This window comes from Parambassis ranga, chromosome 13 (assembly GCF_900634625.1).
Source record: "Parambassis ranga chromosome 13, fParRan2.1, whole genome shotgun sequence".
NCBI lineage: Eukaryota > Metazoa > Chordata > Actinopteri > Ambassidae > Parambassis > Parambassis ranga.
In genome coordinates this window covers 9,883,329-9,904,200 of record NC_041033.1, presented here as the reverse complement: position 1 = coordinate 9,904,200, position 20,872 = coordinate 9,883,329, and the positions used below count along the sequence as shown (strand labels likewise).

Here is a 20,872-nt window from a genome sequence, read left to right as displayed (position 1 = left end):
AGATGGAGGAACCTTCAGTCACAATCTTCTGGAAACTGTTTTTGAAATTGAATCACTATGATTTGTCCTGAAAATGTGTAGGAATTTAGCCTGTGAATGTGACGCTGTCTCAGGACAGGAACACATGCAGAGTAGATACAACACACAGGGCCAGCTGAGGTTCTTCTCAGGTATTTATTTCTCTTGATTCAACTAACAACTTTCTCTGAGACAGAATCGCTGTGGCAAATAAACAACCGTAAGAGTCACATGCATAAAATGTGAATCACATGAGGCTGGAAGATGACAGTGGAGATGAGGAAAAAGGGAGGACTTGTGTAAAGTGTATTGTGCCTTAGAGAAGCCCTCAGAGGGGGTAACACTCATCAACTGACAGTAAGGGCTAAAGTGGATGTTAACTGTATAGATAGAGATAGAGATATTGCTCGATGTGTTGTCTGTTGAAATAACAAATAAAAAATTAAACTAAATGTAGGGCCAAGTTGTAACGTCACCATGAGGGTGAAGCCCTTTGAGTTTGTTCTGCTGCTTCAGGACACACCACAGAGAGTAACATCACAGAATCTTATTTAACCAATCCAACCACATGCTGGTCTGTACACCACAAGACCTCTGTTGGCCTGCGTCTTCACAAAAGCAACATTTACATGATGAGAGCAGGGATTTCCTTTCATTTGGTAAGAAAGTGATGTACAACAAGTTTAAAACAGACTACACTGCCTTTTAAAGGATCGTCTTTTCATGAATACACTGGTGTTTTTCCACAACTCTGGTAAAATTCATTCATTGCTGAGCACTAACCTTTTTGATCTACACGGTGTGTGCACGCATGCGGTTTTGAAGAGCAGCCGGAACTTGAATGGCTGCTATGGTTCAATTGCACATCCACACTTGAAATAAATATATAAATAAATATATTAAATTTAATTTTGAATAAATAATGGTGGGGAATAGCTGGTGATCTCCGTGGCTGTGCGGTGTGATATCATGCAGTCAATGAAAAACAGCCAGTGTGATGGGAGATAGGACACAGCCATTGTCTGAGTGTGTATCTTATCATTTTCCAGCGAAATATGTAATAACACAGCCTCTCTGGCTGATGAGCTTCATAGAATACAGTATCGTCTTTGTAAGTTCGCATAGTACAACGGCATATTTGGGAGTCCGTGTGTGTGTGTCTGTGTGCAGAGATAATCTGGCAACAGTACAGAGGCTCAGTGTTTGAATTATCTCCAGCTACTTTTGCCGGTCAGTGTTAGATAAGAGTCACCGCTGTGTATTAGATGGATGATTTACCAAGCAGAGGAGAGATCCTGTTATATGAGGCAGAGAATAACTTTGTTAAAGTGTTCAGCTGTACAGCATCACTGGTGCTGAGGCCTGCTGTAAAAGGTGCAGCGACTAGTAGTTCATCTACAACACTACTTCAAATCGTTAGCAAAAATAAGATTTATTTGTGCTTATCTTTAGCTGCTGACTTTTTAGAGTTGCATGTTTTATCTGATTTTATATGGTAGTATTTGGGGCTGTTTCTCCTTCATATTAAGTGTATTTTTTTTTTTAGAGACACTGACAAACTTTGTAAAACCACATTCTCAGACTCTGATGGTGCTTCATCCTTTACAGTTACACACAGCTGACTCTGTGTACCCAGTGCATACAAGTGTGCATAGACGAGGGGACATTTAAACGCATTGTGAAATATGACAAAATTTACATGAACACAGGAGAGTGTAAGGTTAGTTATTTGATTTCAAGTTCTTCTGTGATGAACAAAATGAACTGTGCTATTTCTCTTTTCTTTGTGTTGGACCTACTGTAGTGTGTGTGTGTGTCATTCTGAGGACGGAGTCGGGGAGATGTCTTCTTTTCTCTTCACATATAAATACATTACTTACAATGCATTTGTGTCATCAGACCTGATTGTTCCCTTAAAGGAGTATTTGTGTACGTATGTATGTACGTTTAAGTGCTAAGAAGAGTGTTAGGATTTCCATGTCTAGACCTACATTTCTGCTCCAAAGCCCGCGACGGGTACATTTCAAACAGGAGTCTCTCTTCAAGTGTATGGGCAGAGTTATAATGACGCTATAAAATGGACAATGATAACCCAAGAATAAATGCAAGTCAGAGTCAGTAGTATTGATCTAGCAAGTTTGTAAAATGCCTAAACCAGTTAAATTAAATTAAAGCAAACATTTCTTAGTTATCAAACGAACATTCCTTCTCTTGCTGTGTTTGCTCAAAGGAAAATCCTCATGAGACGTCCGTGTCCTTGAAGCCGTGTTTTTATCCAGGCTGATGATGATGTCCTTAAATCCAAAAGGAATTCCTCTGATGTGCAGATCCAGACCCTTTCACTTTTTTTTTATTTGAGGTGAAGGGTATTGTTTGTTTGTTTGTTTGTTTTTAACCTGCTTGTTTGGTTGAATCCGCTGGCTGTATGATTTTCATGTTGTGCTGTCCCTTGTTAGGTTGTCCTCATGGGGCCATTGTACAGCTAAGGTGCAGCCTGTGAGGCCGTCTTTCTTGTCGTCTCCTCTGCGTTTCAGTGGTAGACCTGACAAATCTGTGCTTTAAGTACAACACATTTATTCTGTTTTTGGTCCATATTTTAAAAATGTCAGATTCAGTCAAGAGGATTAAATCCCATTTAAAAGGTCCCCCGCTCATATTTATTTCTGAAGATTAAGACATGAGCACTGGTTGCACTTATGAAGAAACTCAACCATTTTCTGCTGTCGCAGGTCCAGGGCCAGCTACCTGCAGGTGAGAGGATTAAGATTTTAAGCTGAGAAGGAGCACTATAGCTTAATTTAAGTTCATTCAACATTTTTATTTCCTTGGTGACATTTAATAATGGACAACAGCTGCTGTAATTGTGCCCTAACCAAAGGACATTAGAAATAACTGTTCAATTTATTAGGAAATATAAGGAACACCTGCTCTTTTGTTGTCTAATGCATTTCCATTTCCCCCTGGCCAGTTTAGCATTTTAATACAAAATAATTTACCATCTTCAGAGGAAGACCATTCAGATCTCCACATTGGGGTCTGTGAATCCTTTCTTCCCCTCATTTACAAGGACAGGCTTCTCTGTTCTTGTGTGCCAAACGAGTATCTGGTGAGAAAACAGCATGGAGACACAAACAACAGCAACATTAGTAACATGCTGTTCCCCTTAGTGCACTCATTCAGTGTACTCTCCCTGTCAGCTCCCACTCCACCTCATGTTCTTCAAAACATTCAATTCCGCTCATAGCTCCAGCGGTACATACACCACCAAGGGGCCCATCTATGTGTAAAGAGCTACTTGAGCGTGAACCCTGTATTAGAATGGAGTGAAGAGGGACTGCAGGAGAGTGTTATCCTACAAATATGACAGAGCCCTCTCAGCTTGGCCTGTGTAAAGTACTCTCCTGACCATGAAATAATGGCTACCTTTAAATGGCTGCCAACTCACAATGTGTTGCAGCCGTAGGAATCAGCTTTGAGGTTGCACTACAGGTCTTCAGGAAGTTCTTCTGTGTGTACTATCAAACCTTCACATTGGCTTGTTTTGGCCCAAGAGGGCCGGACAGACATCCAGTAAAAGGATAGCAAAGGGAATGAGGAGGGGGGAAAAGTGCTAGGCTCATTTTCCCTTCTCTCCGCCGTGCTGGAAACCTCAGTCCTTTCATCTTGCCGCACAGCCTTCATGAATTATGCATATGGTGTGTTTGAGCTGTGCCAGGAGCCCACTCCCACTTTGCACAGGTGTAAAGGAGGGAGGTTAATAGTCACGCACGCATCTGAAGTGGTAGATTATAAGGAAGAGAAATGCCCGTGCACGACTCTCCATTTTTTTTCCTTCCTCTTTTTCTCCTGCCCTTCCGTCTGTCCCTGCTCTCATCTGTAATCAGTGTGACGTCCCTGCCTCTCTGTTTGTTCCCCCACTAACTCCAATTCCGCTCCCTCTGCCATTCCCTGAATCCCCTCTTTTCATTTAGCCCTTTGAATGGCAGAGGGAGCGCAGGACAAAAACCTGGCTGAAAGTATCTCTCTCTCCCTTCCTTTCCCCTCTTTCTGTCTCCAGTTCTTTGTGTGTAAGGGTGGCTGCGGTGTGGATATTGCCTGCTAAAGCCCTCTGGCTGACTCCTCTTTGCCCAGAGAGAGGCTTAGTGAAGTGACCCAGACCAACGGCCGTGAGTAGGAATGGTGAAGTGGGTATGGAGAACGCTGTTGCTGCCTCTGCCACTGCCGCCCTCACGCTTTTCACTTAACTATATGTGAGGATGTGAGGAAGAGTGGATGTGGGAAGTATGTGAATCTTAATCAATAATGTCCATGTTTCCAGGCAACAAATGTTGACCTAATTGAAATTCTGACCATTAGAATATTGTGATATTTTCTCACCCATTTTATAATGAAGAGCGGTCACTCAGGTGTAGCTCAGGTGGGTTTAAGCATCGAAAAGTGATCTGGCCTCAATCTGATATGTGCTAACAAAACACCAGTTCACTTCAAGTTCAATGCTTTGTATTGAAGGAGCAGTTCAATGTTTTGAGAAATTTGATTATTTGCATTCTCACTGAGAATACCATGATCTATTGTGTATTATAAATATGAAGCTACAGGCCACAGCTGCTTAGCCAAGTTCTAGCAGAAAAACTAGAAACAAAGCAAATGCTCCAAAAGTTAATAAGCAGTAAGGAAGGTGAATGTTTTCTTTAATGATTCACACTGCCTTTCAATGGTCAGAAATAGTTTCTGTAACCTGTCTTTATTTATTGGATATCACACTCTTGTTCACCCTTGTTATGTTATGTTTATGAGTAACACTGTTTCCTGCATCAATATGACAGTGTATTGTCAACAGAAAGCTAAAAAATGGACTATTACATCTCATTAAACAGCAAGAATATTTAGCCAGGTGTTTTCTGTCCACTTTCTTTTTTGAGGATGGTTCAGACCTTTTTATGTTCCAGTCAAATACTGTATGTAGGTTAGGCTGTTCTTATGCTCCAGACAGATTTTATACAGTATGTTATGCAGGTTAGTCACACTCTTGGCTACAAACCGCTTAAGTTAAGCAGCTTAACATCAGTAAAAACAAAAAAAAAAATGAAATTACCTTAGTGCAATTAGCTGCTTTAGGTTCCAGGTCATTGAGTGTGACAAGTTCCCGGAGCAAACTACTCTCCTGGTAGCCTCCTTTCACCCCACGAAGCTTAAAATACGCCTGTGGCTTGAACAGGATGAGCCTCAGGTTGATTGCAAAGCCAGCCATGTCGATGGCAAAGGGCCGGTGAGGGTCAAACACCGTCTTCCAGCCGTAGACTTTTCCTGCTGCATTGACCTTGGGGGACTCATACCGCAAACCTCCCACAAAGGCCACGGGCCACACTGAAACTTTCCGAGTCGATCTCATCTAGTCAGAGGAGAGTCGAGAAAAGAAAAGGAGGAGGAGAGAGGTGAGAGCAAATTAGTCATCTGAAAAAGCGTACATGACAGTGAGACACAGTATTTGAGCATCAGCCGTCAGCATTACAGCAGAGCTTGGACAGGAGGGTTCTTAGTGCTGCTGCTATTATTCATTCTGAAAGATGGCGAATATTGACCAAGTCATTGTGCCCTGTGCAGCTGACACAATGTTAGATGAAGGCAGATCACACACAATGTTCAACAGCTGCCCTACAATGAGATAATTAGGCTCAACCATCTTTAAAGGGAGTAAATGCAGACAGCACTGAGAGAGTTTGAAGGAGCCAAGCCATTAGAGCAAGTGGCTCTAGTTGGCTGAAAAGATTCTTTAAGGTATAGAGCACCACATTTTTTTTGTGCTTTAATCTTCCAGCATCAAACGATTTTGCCGCCCTCTCCTTTGTCTGCTGCTCAGCGAGTCTTTGCTATTCTAGCACGAGCTGCTGCAGTCATAAAAGGTACGTTTTTATAATGAGGGAAGAGGAAGGTTTAGAACAGCACAGTCATTTAATCAAACTCAACCTGCAGAAATAATGGTGGTGGACAGTATCCAGCATGTGTGTCTGTAAGATGAAGTGTTTGAATGCACAAAAAGCATGCCTCTGTAGAAAACATCTTTATCCACATGCAAGCTTTGCTACATGCTTTTTACTGCATGCATTCTGTGCAAATCTCATGCAGAGCCGCTGTGCTAGAGCTGCTGTGCGATCTGATGGTCAGGTCAGGTGATCAGTTTGAACAGCTTGAAGCAGCCTGGGGGCTTATGGGAATCTGTGGATTTGAGCTTTAGGGACTGTGCGAGTCACCCAGATAAGATTTGGCAGGATGTTCTATCTTAATGAGCTTCGGGTGTTAATATTAAAAGAGTGCTTTTGAGTGCTTATATGCATGTGTATGATGGTATCATTTACATTTTCTGCCTTTTTTTCCAGCCAGCACCATCTCTCATCACACTCTTATTCTGTCTGTTCTGTGTTCCACGTGCTTAGCCATCCTCAGCTTCCTACATCAACGCCTCAGCTTAGTTCTCAGAAACTTCTCTCAGAGGCAGAGGAGACTGCTCTCAAATGTTGCCAGGCCACAAGTAAATCCAGCCATCACAGAGCACAGATGTCACCTGCATGCTAACCTCGCAGATATGACTTGAAATGAATGCAAACAATAAATCAGGCTCTTTGCAAGGAGTTTCAAAAAGAGGGTTGTCACTTTCCTATCTACACTAGAAATGTGGAAATGAGCGTTCCGCCTGCTGCTTCTGGTGGGAATATCAACTGAAGTAAAACAGCATGATTCCTTCTGAAGCAAATCAAAAAATGCAGCCAGAATCTCCTCGTCCCAGTCTGGTGAATATGATGTGTTTGTTTTTGGTTCAGTATGCGACTGCATGCCTATGTGTGCATTTAAGCTCTGTTTCCCTCCTGCTTAGTAAGAAACCTACAGAGACAAAGTGCATTTAAAACTGGAGGCTCTAACTTCCATTTAACCTTTTTAAATTGTCCTAATTAAAATAACTACAATTAGCAAACTGAACCATGTCATTAACATGTCTGCATGGTGGATCATTGTTTTTTGGTCTTATTTGTGTCGGCTGTGAAAATAGAATCATTATTCCCAAATACAATGGATGTGAATATTTCAAGGCAATTATTCAGGTAAAGGGATTTGGAAATCATTTGGATATATTTTTAGGCAAAAACTCTTTGCAAAAAACGTCAAGCCATCACTGAAATTGATTTATAATTGTAGGGTATGATGAAAATATCAGTAAAATGATGAGTGGTTTTTTGCGTTGTGTGTCAGAAACAGTAAGGATTATTGCTTATGAATCCTCGATCGTTTGAACAGGCCACCCTTCAACAAGGATACAAGATAGGAGACGCTTTACTGAAGCATTTAATGTTGCAGACAGTAGAAACTTATAAGAGTGACAATGAAATTATGTTACATACAGGTATGACCGTAAGGGCTTCACTGCTGTGGCATCTTTGCACGATTTCACTACAGCACAAAACAACAACATGTTTCTGCATGTGCATGAATTTTCTATAATTTTATGATTTGCTTTCAGCAGACAAAACTGTAGCAGCAGTCAACTCTCTGTGTTCTGTCCATCTGGTTGTCACCTCCTCTTTTCCTCTCATTTTATTTCCTGCCCCTAACTCTCCCTCTCCACGATTCTCTCTCTCTCTCTGTCTCTCTGCCCCTTATGGCCGTTACTCTGGCCCATAAATAGGCCTGTTGGAGGTGATGGAGGGCCTCTGAGGGAGACGGAGCACTTTGGCTGATTCCCAGAGAAAGGTAATGACAGGCCCCGTCAATACCCGGTGCTCCATTTACTACGGACCCCGTCTGCACTACTAACAAGACTTGAGGCTAATACTCGGAGGACCTAGACCGTGTCCGCTCAGGTAATTCAACTGATGTCAAGATGGATGGTCTGAGATGTACTGATTACACGCCCCAAACTTCTTTCCACTAGCTCCAGATCTCTGACTATGCTTGTTAAGAGCTAAAAAATGTGTCAAATAACAGAATTTTCTACTGTTTTTCTACTGTTGTTGTATTATATGTATATGTGTCTTTTAATACTGCATATTTCATAGTTCATATTGAACTGAATGGGCTACTGAAGAAGAAATCATGCATTTTAAAAAGTACATATTTTCATTTGTAAAGAATGTGTATCTATTTTCCTATTAATGTCTATGATATTTTATTACAGTGCATAAAATGACCATGATTTATAGCCTGTATTAAAAGATGTTTAAATAAAGTCTGTTACATTTAAGCACAGTATAAACAGTGCAGCACTCCTGAGGCTATAAAGCTATAACTGTGCTACATACATGCTATAGCCAACAGTAAACAACTACTTTAAATCAATGTGTCAATAAAATATTCACATAAATTAAAGACAAAACTATTGTGCATTTGACAGTGTTGTATTTGTACGGCTGCCCCTAGATGTCAGCAGAGAGCAATATTTTTTTCATTTTTTACAATTGTTATATAACATTTTTAAGTCAAATGATTCTTTTACAACGTGGCACATTTTATTCATGAAAGCTTTAAGCCAATGTGTGTGCGCGCTCTTTTGTGTTTTTCATGTCCTACACTTCTGGAGAGTTTGTAAAAAATGCATGATAAAGCCAACAGCAGTGACATGGAACACTCACCTCCTCAAACAGCTCCAGGCTGTATGTGTTGTCATCGTCAGCAAAGTAGACGACTCCAGCCTGACTGCTGTTGGCATTGAAGGTCTCCCTCAGCCACCGCAGGGCCAGGTTCCGCTGCATGGTTCCTCTGGGGATTCTGGGATCCCGAGTGTCACCTCGCAGCTTATAGTTCCTGGGGGTCTCTACATTGAGGTGGGTGTAGTTCAGCCCCGTTTCCCGGAGCAGTCGTGTGACAAGGGTTGTTCTTCTTTGAGAGTCCTCCACCAGGATCCAGTGCAGGTTGGGGACATGGAGGAAGGTGTTTGCTAGTCGTGTCAGCTCTGCTTTCTGCACGGGACGGCTATATGTGGGAGTGATGATGTGGATTGTGGGCAGCACGTCGGACCAGGGTGGAGGCCGCGTATACACATACTCTGTCCTTACCACCTCCACAATGTCCTTATCTGAGGCACAGTATTCCTTGGAGTCCTGCACCTGGCCACCTGCCTCCCTCTTGCCATCGACACCATCATCTGCAGATATGGGGATAAGAAGACATGTAAGGCATTAGTGCAACCTTGAGCTGCCCTTTGTATATTTGCCTCAGGTGACTTAAACCCAATGGGGGTAAAGTGTACCTGAGAGCCGGTGGTGGCGGACTGCAAGCTTCTCTGGAATGATAAAGATCTCTTTTACTAGGTGGTGACAGGCTGCAAAAAGTGAAAGCAGGCACCGTGAGAGGATAACACAGCTGATGGACAGAAAGACAGCACAAGATGTGCGAGGGGAGAGATGAGCCCTGCTAGTCTCTGAGTGCTGCCTTTGGGCCTGTCTTTATAGAGAAAAATATGGGAATGTGGATCTGGCAGACATGCCCTTTGAAATGTCTAGACTCCACCACAGACGGCCTCATCCTCTGCTGTGATACTTTTGTTGTAAATACTGGGTTGTGAAGTGCTCACAGTATTTAAGACATTTATGTAAATACTGTCTTGGTTCTGCATTCAAGCCGCAATAAAATAATCAGAGCTGAAGCAGACACAAGTCACAAAAGATCAAGTGACAATCCATCTTGTCTCGTTTCAAGCAATGCACCTGTGGCCGAACAACACTCTTACTGATCAGTTTCAGTTTCCTTTGAGAAACTTTACTGCACTCATGCAGGTGAGACCACTGTATTCTGTAAACAATAAGATTAAATAAAATAAATTTGTAACACAGGGTCCAATCAGCTGTCATGTTTTATAAACTCTTGACATGAATCGTGTCCTGACAGTTTCTAAGGATGAGACACCATGTATGAGACACTGTATGTAGGTGTTTTTTAAAGTCCAAATATTTTAAGATCATTATGTAAGTCTTAGATAACGTAGCAGGCTGAAAAGAAGCATTTCACCAACCTATGACCAGAAGATTGGAGGAGGTTGAGTTGTTATTCTCAGGTAGCACACAATATGCATTGGTCTGCCCTAACTAACTTCCAGTGGTCACTTGGAGCTGGCTCTAAAAGTGAGTCTTTCCCAAAAACCTTCATATCCATATCTTTTTCAGCAGGATTACTGACTATGGTCAGGATTACAAGGACGGAAGATCTGAGTGACAGTGGTGCTCTGTGCTCAGCCCTTATCTGAAGTCATGGTGACAGCCTATAGAACCTATCACCAGGGTCTGCGATCAAAGCCTGTAGTTCTGTGGTAGTAAATGTTATAGGAATCTAATCTGATGGACAGAATAAGATTATAGAATCATTAAAGTTGTTAATTTCTCTTCACTGTGCCAAAGCTAATGGCAGTCACTATTCTGCACAAGCTCCATTCGCACCTCTAACATAAAGAGGGCTTCTCTGCAGCACATAGATTAACACAATCTGCTGATGGCCAGATGTTCAGCAGAGGCTGCCAGGGAGCACGCTGCCAACAAAACCTCTACCTTCTCTTTTAGGAGCACACAAAGGAAAGCCTGTGGGCGGAGCTCAGTCAGATTGCACAGGCAACAAAATATGTGTAATTTTTAACAAGTGAGTGGCATAAGACAATAAAAAGATATAAATAAACTCTATTTTTATCTTTAATTACAGTGCTGTTTGTGATTTTAATTATCCTCAGCTGCTAGTGCCTCGGGTTATTTGAGCAAACCTGTTTTGATGGTTAACCTCTATAGGTACATTCATGACATTATACAGTAAGAGCAGGGCAAATGGGCCTATTAATTTGCCGTCAGTCTAATTTGAGCATGTTTACTCAGCAGCATTCTTGACATTCAGCACTGTTGGTTCGTGGTCACTGGAGATGATCTAGACTCATGAGTAATGATTCAGACTGATGTACACACATATTACACATGAACGCAAAATATCCTACGTAATTTTTTAACCTCCCTGATGAACAACAGTTGACATTATATTTGAATGAGTGACAACAGAGAAGAGCTGAAACCTGACTGACTGACATGCTGCTGTGTGGGAGATGTCATTCTGAGGCACTTAAATTGCCAATTAGTTAGACAGTTTTGCATCAAAATGAAGAATATTATTCATCTGTGGAAGTGACAAAACGCTAAAAACATCAGCCAATCAGAAACATGGACCCTGTACGGAACAGTGGGCTGGTTGTCAGTCTCTGTCGGCTCTGCTCTGGTTAAAATTCCACATCCAATCAAAATGTACACAAGCTATAAAAAAGTTTAATATCAAAACTTAATCAAACAACATGGCGGGAAGCAAGAAAAGGTGCAAGCAGTACAGCCACATTTACTGAGCTGGAAATATTAGTCCACCTCAACTGTGTTTTGATTGTTTGTGAAAAAACAAAAGCAATGTTCCCATTAAACATGTCTTTTAAGGAGTCACTGTCACAGTCTGGCTTTTTGCTTGTAAACGATTCAACTGTTGCTGTAGTAAAGACACGGCCCTCATTCCTCATGTAAATCTGTTTAAATTTCTCCTTTAAAGTATTCACTTATTTCACTGAAAACCAGAATAGGAACAACAATGAGTGGATATTTTGCATTTAAACATGAAATGATGTGTCTGTACCAGTGTGTATGTGTGTGTGTGTGTGGCTTTCTAAGTGTTTTGTGCATTTCTGTCATGTTTCAAGTGTTTGTTGCACATTAGTGAAATCTTTTCACAGCATTTGGCGAGTTTTTATGAAATATTCCAGTTGTCATTGTATGCATTAATTTAAGTAAAACAGCACTGTCCTCCCCCTCATATTATCAGTTTGTTTTAAAATGATCGACTGGCATCAAGTATGACAATCATTGGTCCACTGGCAACATGAAATCCTAATGGTCAGCTGAGTGAAGAGTTCAACCAATCAACATTAACATAAACATCAGCCACACACACTGACGGTAGTCTGATCTTGGCGTTCAGTCCAAGAGAAGGACACAGATACACACACATACTGCGGCTGCGCAGAGGTCAGACACTGTGTTGTTCTGTCTGAACTGAATTTTCCTGCATATGGCAGTCTGAACATTAAGATTCTGGGGAGGTTGTGATTTGGGCTGGTGTTTTTTCGCATTGGGCGGGTTTTACGTTTAGTTTGTGCTGGAAACTGTCACTCAGATCTGGCAACCCTGAGTGAGAGTAGGCCGTCGCAAGATGGCAAACAAAACAGCCGGCGAGTCAGAAAAGAAAAACTGTTTTTGAAAAAGCAACCACCAGAAAAAGGCTCGATGCAGAAAGATGTAAGGCAAGAGTGGTTATCGGAACGACTTTGCAGCGCTGGCGACGACTGACGGAGCAGAAGCGGCTACAAAGTGATGCCGTGGAGGCCACATTTCTTCCGGACAGGTAGGCTGAACGTGTGTGAGTGTTTGTTTTAACATGATTTTATTATTTTCCTTGACTACGTAGCCACTTTAACCAGCATTCAGTTACTTGTTGAGCTGAATGTTTTATGTTTGTGACGCTGCCAGCTATCGCCAGGCTAAGTTTGCACGTTGCTAACATGTTGCTAACAGGCTCTGGTTTTGAAGCGGGGTTTTATTCCATTTATTATTATTCTGAGTTTCCCTCCGATCGGTGAGCAAACTTGATGTGGATACATTTGTTTTTTTTGATGGTCATTATCATGATCACATCAGTGTTCACTCTTCTTTGTTATTGTAGCTGCGTCCTCAGCTCTGCTGAAGAAGAGCAGACCAGCATCATCTTCTTCATATGAGCTGCTGCTGTTATCATTGTTTAGTCTTACTAGTGCACTCTTTATGTCTTGCTGTAATTACTTTACATTATGTCACGTTATCCACAGCTCTGTGATTTTATGACCAGATGCTGCACCCATACACCTGACCTGTTGGCCTGCACCACCCAGTCTCCACCGGCCAGAGGACAGCATGTGATGATAATGTCTTACGGTAATAACTGTTTTTATATCTATATATGTAATGTGTTTTAATGTCAACATGGCAACAGTTTTTATCACCCATGAACAAGCCGCTATGCTGGACACCCAAACACTTGTCTTCCTTTAATGCTGTGATGTAGACTTGTCACATTCTGCTCTAGGCAGCTTAACGGTTAACCATTATATTCAAGTGGTGTAAAACCAAAATAATGTATGAGAGTGGGTGTGTGATGGTAAGATTGAAGGTTTTATCATGCACATAAACAGTGCACACTGATGAGATTTACAGTGACTGGACAAGTGTTATTGAGTTGTGATGAAGCTGATGGTCATGGCTTACGAGTGCCTCTACATGAACTGCCTGTTGTCTAAATGTGAAGTGCGGTGTTAGGTTTGAGAGCCCACTTCAAGTTTGATATTGTCAGTGGAGTGCGGTGTGATTCTTACCCTTGCGGATGGCGAGGAGTGGAGCTATAGCACTTTGGTGCCAAACAGTGATGAGCAGAGTCCAGGGTAACACGATCAACACGATGGCAAGAATATCTCTTCTCTTCGGCATCTCCAGGATTGGTTATTTGGCTCGGCATTACCTGGATGAATAAGATAGGCGTGTTGACTTTATGCAGTTTTAACATAAGGATTTATATTTTCACAGATGCAGCAGCATAAACACCACACTATTTTCACTAAAGAAAACCTTACAAAATAGGGTAGTTGAATTAACTAGAAAAGTATTTCCTAAAGAAAATGCAAGTTTGATTGCTGCAGCTGAAGCATTGCTTTGAATGCTGATGTGAAGAATTGCTCTGAATTGCTGGAGAATCTGCAATCTGAATTTACACAGACACTGCTGAAGACAAAAACAGTATGAAGTCACTGACCTTAAAGAAGAACCATATGAAAGGTCTCAGGCTGGAATAATACCATAAGATTATAAGAAGCACAGGCTGTGTGATTTTAATGTGGAAAAGCTGCTTGTTTGTAATCCTGTCACCAGCCATGCCTGCCTGCCATTGCAACCTAAATGTTGCAATGGCTCCTAATGCATTTCCAATGTAAAACACCCTCTAAACAACTTCTGTTTTTGTCCAAACTGAAGCTTTTAGACAAAACATATGGACACCATGAGAATCGCAATAAGTTGCTCTACAACACAGTATAATTTTTATGTCTATGATGTCAAAGATGTGGAGATGGCGGGGGGTTAGAAAATAGGGCTGCTCTGTTTCTCTGTTTTTGGTTTTACATTATGTCCTAATGGAAGAATGACCGGCACTCTCCCCAAACAGCTGGCTGTAAAGGCAAAACGGTTTGGTGTTGAGTTTTAAGAGTGACACCATCAGAAAGCTAACGATAGTCCATGGGCCAGATGAGATATTGGTACCACTCAAGGTGGCAAAGGTTGCTTATACTTTTTGAAAAGATACATGCCTGTAGTCAAAAAAGAACTTGAATGAAAGCCCAGAGTGTCCCCTTTAAAATGATACCAAACATAATAATACCAGGCAAAAGATTGACACGGATAAATATGTAGAAGGTTTTGGAGATGAAGTATCCATTAAACCAGGAAACCAAGTAAAAAAATTAAAGCTGCAAGCAGCATTGCGGGCCCTCGCGCACCTTGCGATCCGCGGGGCCATCGCAGTCTTCTCTCCTATGCTCTCGTCTCCTATACTCTCCTGTCCTATGCTCTCCTCCTCTCATATCCACAGATATACAACAAACACTTTACAACCCAATTTTCCTGCTACCAGTAGGTGGCGCTATGACCGTATCATCCTATTAGCATATATATCTGTTCAGAGTCAGGTCCATAGCAGAAGTGTAAGATTTTGTCCACATTGCATGAAGTATATGGGTAGTAATGCATAAAATAGAGCAAGTTCCTTTGTAATGGCGAATGGTCAACTTTGAGGCCACGGCCCCACCACACGGTAATACTTTTGAAAGAGTTTTGGAATGCGTCTATTCCCTATGGTGTCCTGAGTGGACACAGTGAATTTCAGCTCAATTGGATGAAGTATGCGAGGCGTGAAAAGTTTTGTAGCAGGGTCACAAATAAGCAAAAAATGGCCACATAAGTCAAAATGGCGGACTTCCTGTTGGGTTTGGAGGGGGGGTCCAAGAGACTTTTTTGTGCATCTTGGGGTGATACACATGTGTGCTAATTTTCATGATCCTGTGTCAAACTGGCCAGCGGGGCTACGCGTTAGGGCAAAAAATACAGGGAGTTCCTTTGTAATGGCGAATGGTCAACTTTGAGGCCACGCCCCCACCACACCATAAGACCTTTGTAAGAGTTTTGGAATGCGTCTATTGCCTATGGTGTCCTGAGTGGACACAGTGATTTTCAGCTTGATTGGATGAAGTATGCGAGGCGTGAAAAGTTTTGTAGCAGAGTCACAAATCGCCAAAAATTAACAGAAATTTCAAAATCGCGGACTTCCTGTTGGGTTTGAAGGGGGGGTCCAAGAGACTTTTTTTGTGCATCTTGGGGTGATACACATGTGTGCCATTTTTCATGACCCTACTCAAAACAGGCCAGGGGGGCAGGCAGAAAAACCTATGAAAACACAACATTTTGTGTAGCCAGTAGGTGGCGCTCTGTCAAAGCTTCAATATTGTTGTATAGATGTGTTTAGGGTCAGACTCTGATCATACATGTGACATTTGGTACAGATCGGACAGAAAACGAAGAAGTTATAGCGACTTCCTGTTTCCTCTGAAATGGTCAAACTTTGAGGCCACGCCCCGGCCACACCGTCAGACTTTTGTAAGAGTTTTGGAATGCGTCTATTCCCTATGGTGTCCTGAGTGGACACAGTGAGTTTCAGCTCAATTCGATGAAGTATGCGAGGCATGAAAAGTTTTGCAGCAGGGTCACACATATGGGAAAGAAAAATAATAATCCTAAGGGTTTCAATAGGGCTCTTGCACCATTCGGTGCTCGGGCCCTAATAAAAATAAAATAATATACAGATTACAGATACACAGATTAACTCACGTAATTACCTTCCTGTTACCTGAACGTAGTTGCAAGTGGTATCCACCTTCTGATTCTACTTTTATGTTTAGGCGTAAGCTAGCAACATTAGTTGTTGACATATGTTTCTAAGCAACACTCCTAGCTACGGATACTGAGAAGGCTCAAACGCCATAAGATTGACAAAAATAAAAATGTGGCAATAAAATATCAGATAAAACTAGTGGTGAGATTGCAGACTGTAAACCAACCTGGTTAAATGCATAAAGAATTTTTTCAAGTTTCCCCTGCCATTTGAAGATGGAGCTGAAAGTAGCATCAGTCTGTCACCATGGTAACAGCAGAGGAGACCTCAAAAGTCCCCGGCCATTTGAAGACGGGGCTGAATTTCCAAATTCTGTATGCAAGTTTTGAAGACCAAGATGTTGGAAGTACTTTAAGCTTCGAATGGTTTCTCTATCTTGTAATTTGTAGGAGGAGTAGCATTTTGCAGAAGACATGGAAAATGTTTAATATCTTTAATATTATAATATTTGCAATTATTATTGACGGTTTCCACAAATGTCCCGAATGAGCTGAATCTTTTGATGTTTGAATGGTTTGAATCGGCCCATGCATTCTGAAGATATGCTGAGCCAAAAATATACACTCAACAAAAATATAAACGCAACACTTTTGTTTTTGCTCCCATGTTTCATGAGATGGACTTGAAGATCTAAACTTCATTCCAGATACACAATATTACCATTCCTCTCAAACATTGTTCACAAATCTGTCTAAATGTGTGATAGTGAGCACTTCTGCTTTGCTGAGATAATCCATCCCACCTCACAGGTGTGCCACATCAAGATGCTGATCTGACATCATGATTAGTGCACAGGTGTACCTCAAACTGCCCACAATAAAAGGCCACCCTGAAATGTGCAGTTTTGTCTCACAGCAAAATGCCACAGATGCCACAAGCATTGAGGGAGCGTGCAATTGGCATGCTGACAGCAGGAATGTCAACCAGATCTGTTGCTCGTGCATTGAATGTTCATTTCTCCACCATAAGCTGTCTCCAAAGGCGTTTCAGAGAATATACCTCTTTTCTATGCAAAGTATATTTAAAATTGTTCACTCCTAGCTCTTTCTTACAAAAGAAGAAATTTAATTCTTACCTCTGACACAGGCAGCACAAATATTAATCCCAGTATATTTTATTGGGCTTTTGTTATACATTGCATTGCTATATTATGTCCACTCCCTGTACTCTGTAGCTCATTTAAATTGAATTTAAGGATGACAGACTTCCCCAACTCTCCCAGGGTCTGTCTCTCTCTCAGAGCTGCTTCTGGCATCGGACTGAAAAAAGGCAGTTATTAAGTGATCTGCTCAATTAAACAAAGAGAAAATAGGCATAATGTAGGCACAGGTGTTTAGCGTATTCATTTCAGATTTACACTTGAGGAAACAAGTCATCACCTTTACCACGGTGGTGGAAGGTGGCAGTATGTAGAGGCTTAACATAATTGTATAATCTGTCAATTATGATCATTGAACTCTATAAATAAATACACCATTAATGCCTAAGCCTTAGATGTGAACAGGTCTGACAGAAACACCACATAAATGCTGGCTGTGATAAGAAAAGTGGTGCTGCAAAGCTTTTTACTTTTTTTTTTTTTTTTTTACTTCAGAGAGGTATTGTGCATGGTTCTGCTTTCCAATGTATGAGCATAAAAAGTTGAGAATGTAGAGAAAACAGAGCAAATGGTACTGATTAACTCCCCGAACGCCTCCTTTGGAGATACATTTTTGAAGGTGCACATTTCGCTACAGCTAAGTACTGCCTTGTAAGTGTTTTCTATGCATATTGAATACAAACACAGCAAATTATTTAAAAACATGGCTGTCGGAAGCAAATGTTAAATTTCTCAAAGTCAATGTGTGAGGTGATCTTTTCCTCAGGATCACCTGAGTACGCTCAGAGAGAGATAAGCTGAACATCTTTAAATTATATCTTTAAATGATTCTTTAGGATTTTAACAAATTTGCCCGGATGATGCTTCACTGCTATAGTGTGCAAAGATGTGCTGATAATATTAAGATCAATCACGTGATAAAACCATGAAAATGTTTTTTTTTTTTTTTTTTTTTTACACAGAAAATAATGGGACATTAAACACTGTGAATCCAAAGATAACATTCAGTGACGTTACTCATTGCTAAGGCAACCAAACCTTATGTCAGTATTAAGACCTTACTCTGTTGCTAAAGATATGTGTTTCCTAATGATAGAAGAAGCCGAGCTAAATTTGACAATCTGACAACATCCAGCCCAGCAGACAGACACAAGTTTCATCTCTACTCAGCTGGATGAGTCTTCTAAGGCACTCAGGGAACGCAGATTTCCAACATCTACCATTCAGGCTTTATTGATATTGCTTAAATGTGAGATGTGTTTTGAGCGTGTGGAAGCGCATAGCTTTGCAAGTTTCTGTTTCTGTTATATCAAGTTGTTAATGGCAAAGGGGGGCAGCCTGTAGTTGTTGATGTTATGAATATTCCCTTATGATTATATGCCGCTGTTACAAACTGGTGCCTTTCCCCAGATACTGACAGCTTGCAGAGGGTTAAAAAACACCTATAAATTGAAAGTCTTTATTTCAATTAACACCACTTCCTGAGAGCCTTTTTATTATTGTAACCCTAAAGCTCTAACTCTAGAGATCCTTGTCATATCCCACTGCTTTGTGGCTCGGTTAGCTTGGTTAGCTAAGGACATGACCACATATTTTATCATGAAAATGACTGTAAAGTTGGTATAGTAGCATTTTAATAACACAAATGTCAGAATATGGTTAAAAAAAGACTCACCCGCAGTTAGAACTGGATCATGGCACCACGAGGGATGCGCAGCTGGGAAGGCCACACTGCATCCTGGATAGGCTACCTAGCAGTAACATCCTCCATGACTATACATCAGCTGATGATTCCTCTGCTTTATCCACTCCTGCAGACTGAGTGTAGACCTGGGAAGATAAGGTTATAATTTTGGTCAGCCATGTCAGGTTGTGATATCTCCTTTGTTTTTTTTCATGTGCCGCTCCTTACACTTACGTCAGCATAAGACATTCAGGGACAATCACACCGTTTAGAGCAGTTTAAACGGGAGTGAAAGACAGAGAGTTCTTCATGTGCAGTGTGGCTATGAGACATGTAAAGATCAAAGAGTCGGGGCTAAAAGTGCAGCAGAGAAAAAGTGTGCCAGTAAAATGTAATGAACACCAATTCTGGTTCATGTAAGGTATCCAGCGGCCTTACGCTGCAGTCTTTGCTTGTTATTACTGACTATATTGAGTACACTCTCACAGTATACTTAGGATGGGCTTGATTCATTTCAATTTTTGTTGCACAGACGCACACTCAGTATTTTTTATTTATTTGCCTAATATGGAAGCTGGAAGAGGGTTAGTCACAACTCTGATGCCTGCCAACAGTCTGAGGTGGGGGATGTTACAAAAATAAACTGGCATCATGTCTTATTCAAATACATCTGAGGGGAAAGCTGCTTCTGTGGAGGCTCATGCTTCACACAGTCAATGTCTGCGCGCTGCATCAGCACCAGCTCTTGATTGCTAAAGAATGTATTTTTTTATCATCTGTGTGAAAGAAAATCATCATAAACTGCAAATGTATAGGTTTTAGATAATAAGCAGCAGGAGACCTGGAGTCATTTCACTGACGCACACTGTTTGTGTGAAAAAAAAGGCAAACTGCCAGTGACCCAGTAAGGCAGTAGAAGGATGTTTGTGCTTGATGTGCACTAAAATTCAAAACAATCTATTTTCAGGTCACACAGACTTGTTGTCCAATTTCTCAAACAGACAGATCATGTGTCTGAGGTTCTGACATCACTCTGAGAAAAAAGGAATAAAAGATGAATACAGGGAACAGTCTTCATGGATAAGTGCAGCTTGTGCAGTATTTCCTTTTTTATGACAGCGACAAGCAAGTGTTGTAGTGACATAAAAAAACTAAACAGCACCAACTGAAGGGCTTTGCGATTGCTGCCAGGTACTGTCATGTGTGCAAGCTCCAAATGACAGTGTTGTCTTTCTGATTTCTGTACAACACACTCTTCTCTTTTCACACATACAGATGGAGCTAAAGAGAAGAAAAATTGCTATAGTTCAACAACCTGCCAAAATCCTGCAGTCTTCAACAGGCCAGCATGGCGTCTGTGCTAAACATTTTTGAAAGAAAATGTTTGGAATAACAAAACAACGTGGTAAGCCCTGCCAGCTGGATGGAGCTGGAACTCTATTGTGTGCGCTATTGAGAGTGTAGAACAGAAAATGGGTGTTTTGTGATATGAATGCATTCATTAAAAGTCCTGATTTCGTCATTGGAACAGAGTTGTTTACACAACTGAACAGAGTTGGGCAAAGCACAAGCAATATTTAGCTGTAATTACAGCAGAGCCCCTTAAGGGTCATGGTCGGGATTGTTTTTCTTTGATTCCAAATGAACAGTTGGTGTGTTGGTGCAGTTGAATTTTTATACACTGTATTAAAAAATAAAACTTAACCAGCAGTATGGCACTTTACCAGATTAATTTATTCCTTGTTACTTTTTTAGGTGGCTAATCTGACAGTAGCACAGCCTGGACATGACGTGTTTACTGCTTAGGCCTGGTTAATACAAGGGTACAACATGTTTTAGCAAACGTTATGCTAACATGTTATTCTAAGCTTGTGTTAGCATGCTGTGATGTCTCTCCAGAGACACATGTTTGTGGTGAATGTATGCATCCTATACATTTATCATTGTAAGTTATTATTTGGGTTTGGTTTCTTGTTGTACAGATAATCGTGACTGAATATGATGGTAAAGTTGGACATAATAAAAATGCCCTTTCAAGATCTTGCAAA

General features: G+C 41.2%; 1 protein-coding gene across 6 annotated transcripts in view; it reads right to left on the bottom strand.

The window, feature by feature from the left end:
* Positions 1 to 171: 171 nt before the first annotated feature.
* Positions 172 to 20,872, bottom strand: part of b3gat1a (beta-1,3-glucuronyltransferase 1 (glucuronosyltransferase P) a) — a 61,891-nt gene continuing 41,190 nt past the window's right edge. For 4 of the 6 annotated variants that reach the window (XM_028419207.1, XM_028419208.1, XM_028419209.1 and 1 more), the window contains 7 exons: positions 18,816 to 18,970; positions 13,421 to 13,563; positions 9,257 to 9,328; positions 8,640 to 9,151; positions 5,114 to 5,410; positions 3,015 to 3,121; positions 172 to 2,763 (listed from right to left, as the gene is read on the bottom strand). In XM_028419207.1, the coding sequence (XP_028275008.1) occupies positions 3,035 to 3,121; positions 5,114 to 5,410; positions 8,640 to 9,151; positions 9,257 to 9,328; positions 13,421 to 13,532 (1,080 nt within the window). In that variant the 5' untranslated portion in view covers positions 13,533 to 13,563; positions 18,816 to 18,970 and the 3' untranslated portion in view covers positions 172 to 2,763; positions 3,015 to 3,034. The remainder of the gene's footprint in view (positions 2,764 to 3,014; positions 3,122 to 5,113; positions 5,411 to 8,639; positions 9,152 to 9,256; positions 9,329 to 13,420; positions 13,564 to 18,815; positions 18,971 to 20,872) is intronic. The other 2 variants (XM_028419211.1, XM_028419212.1) reach the window with 2 other exon arrangements.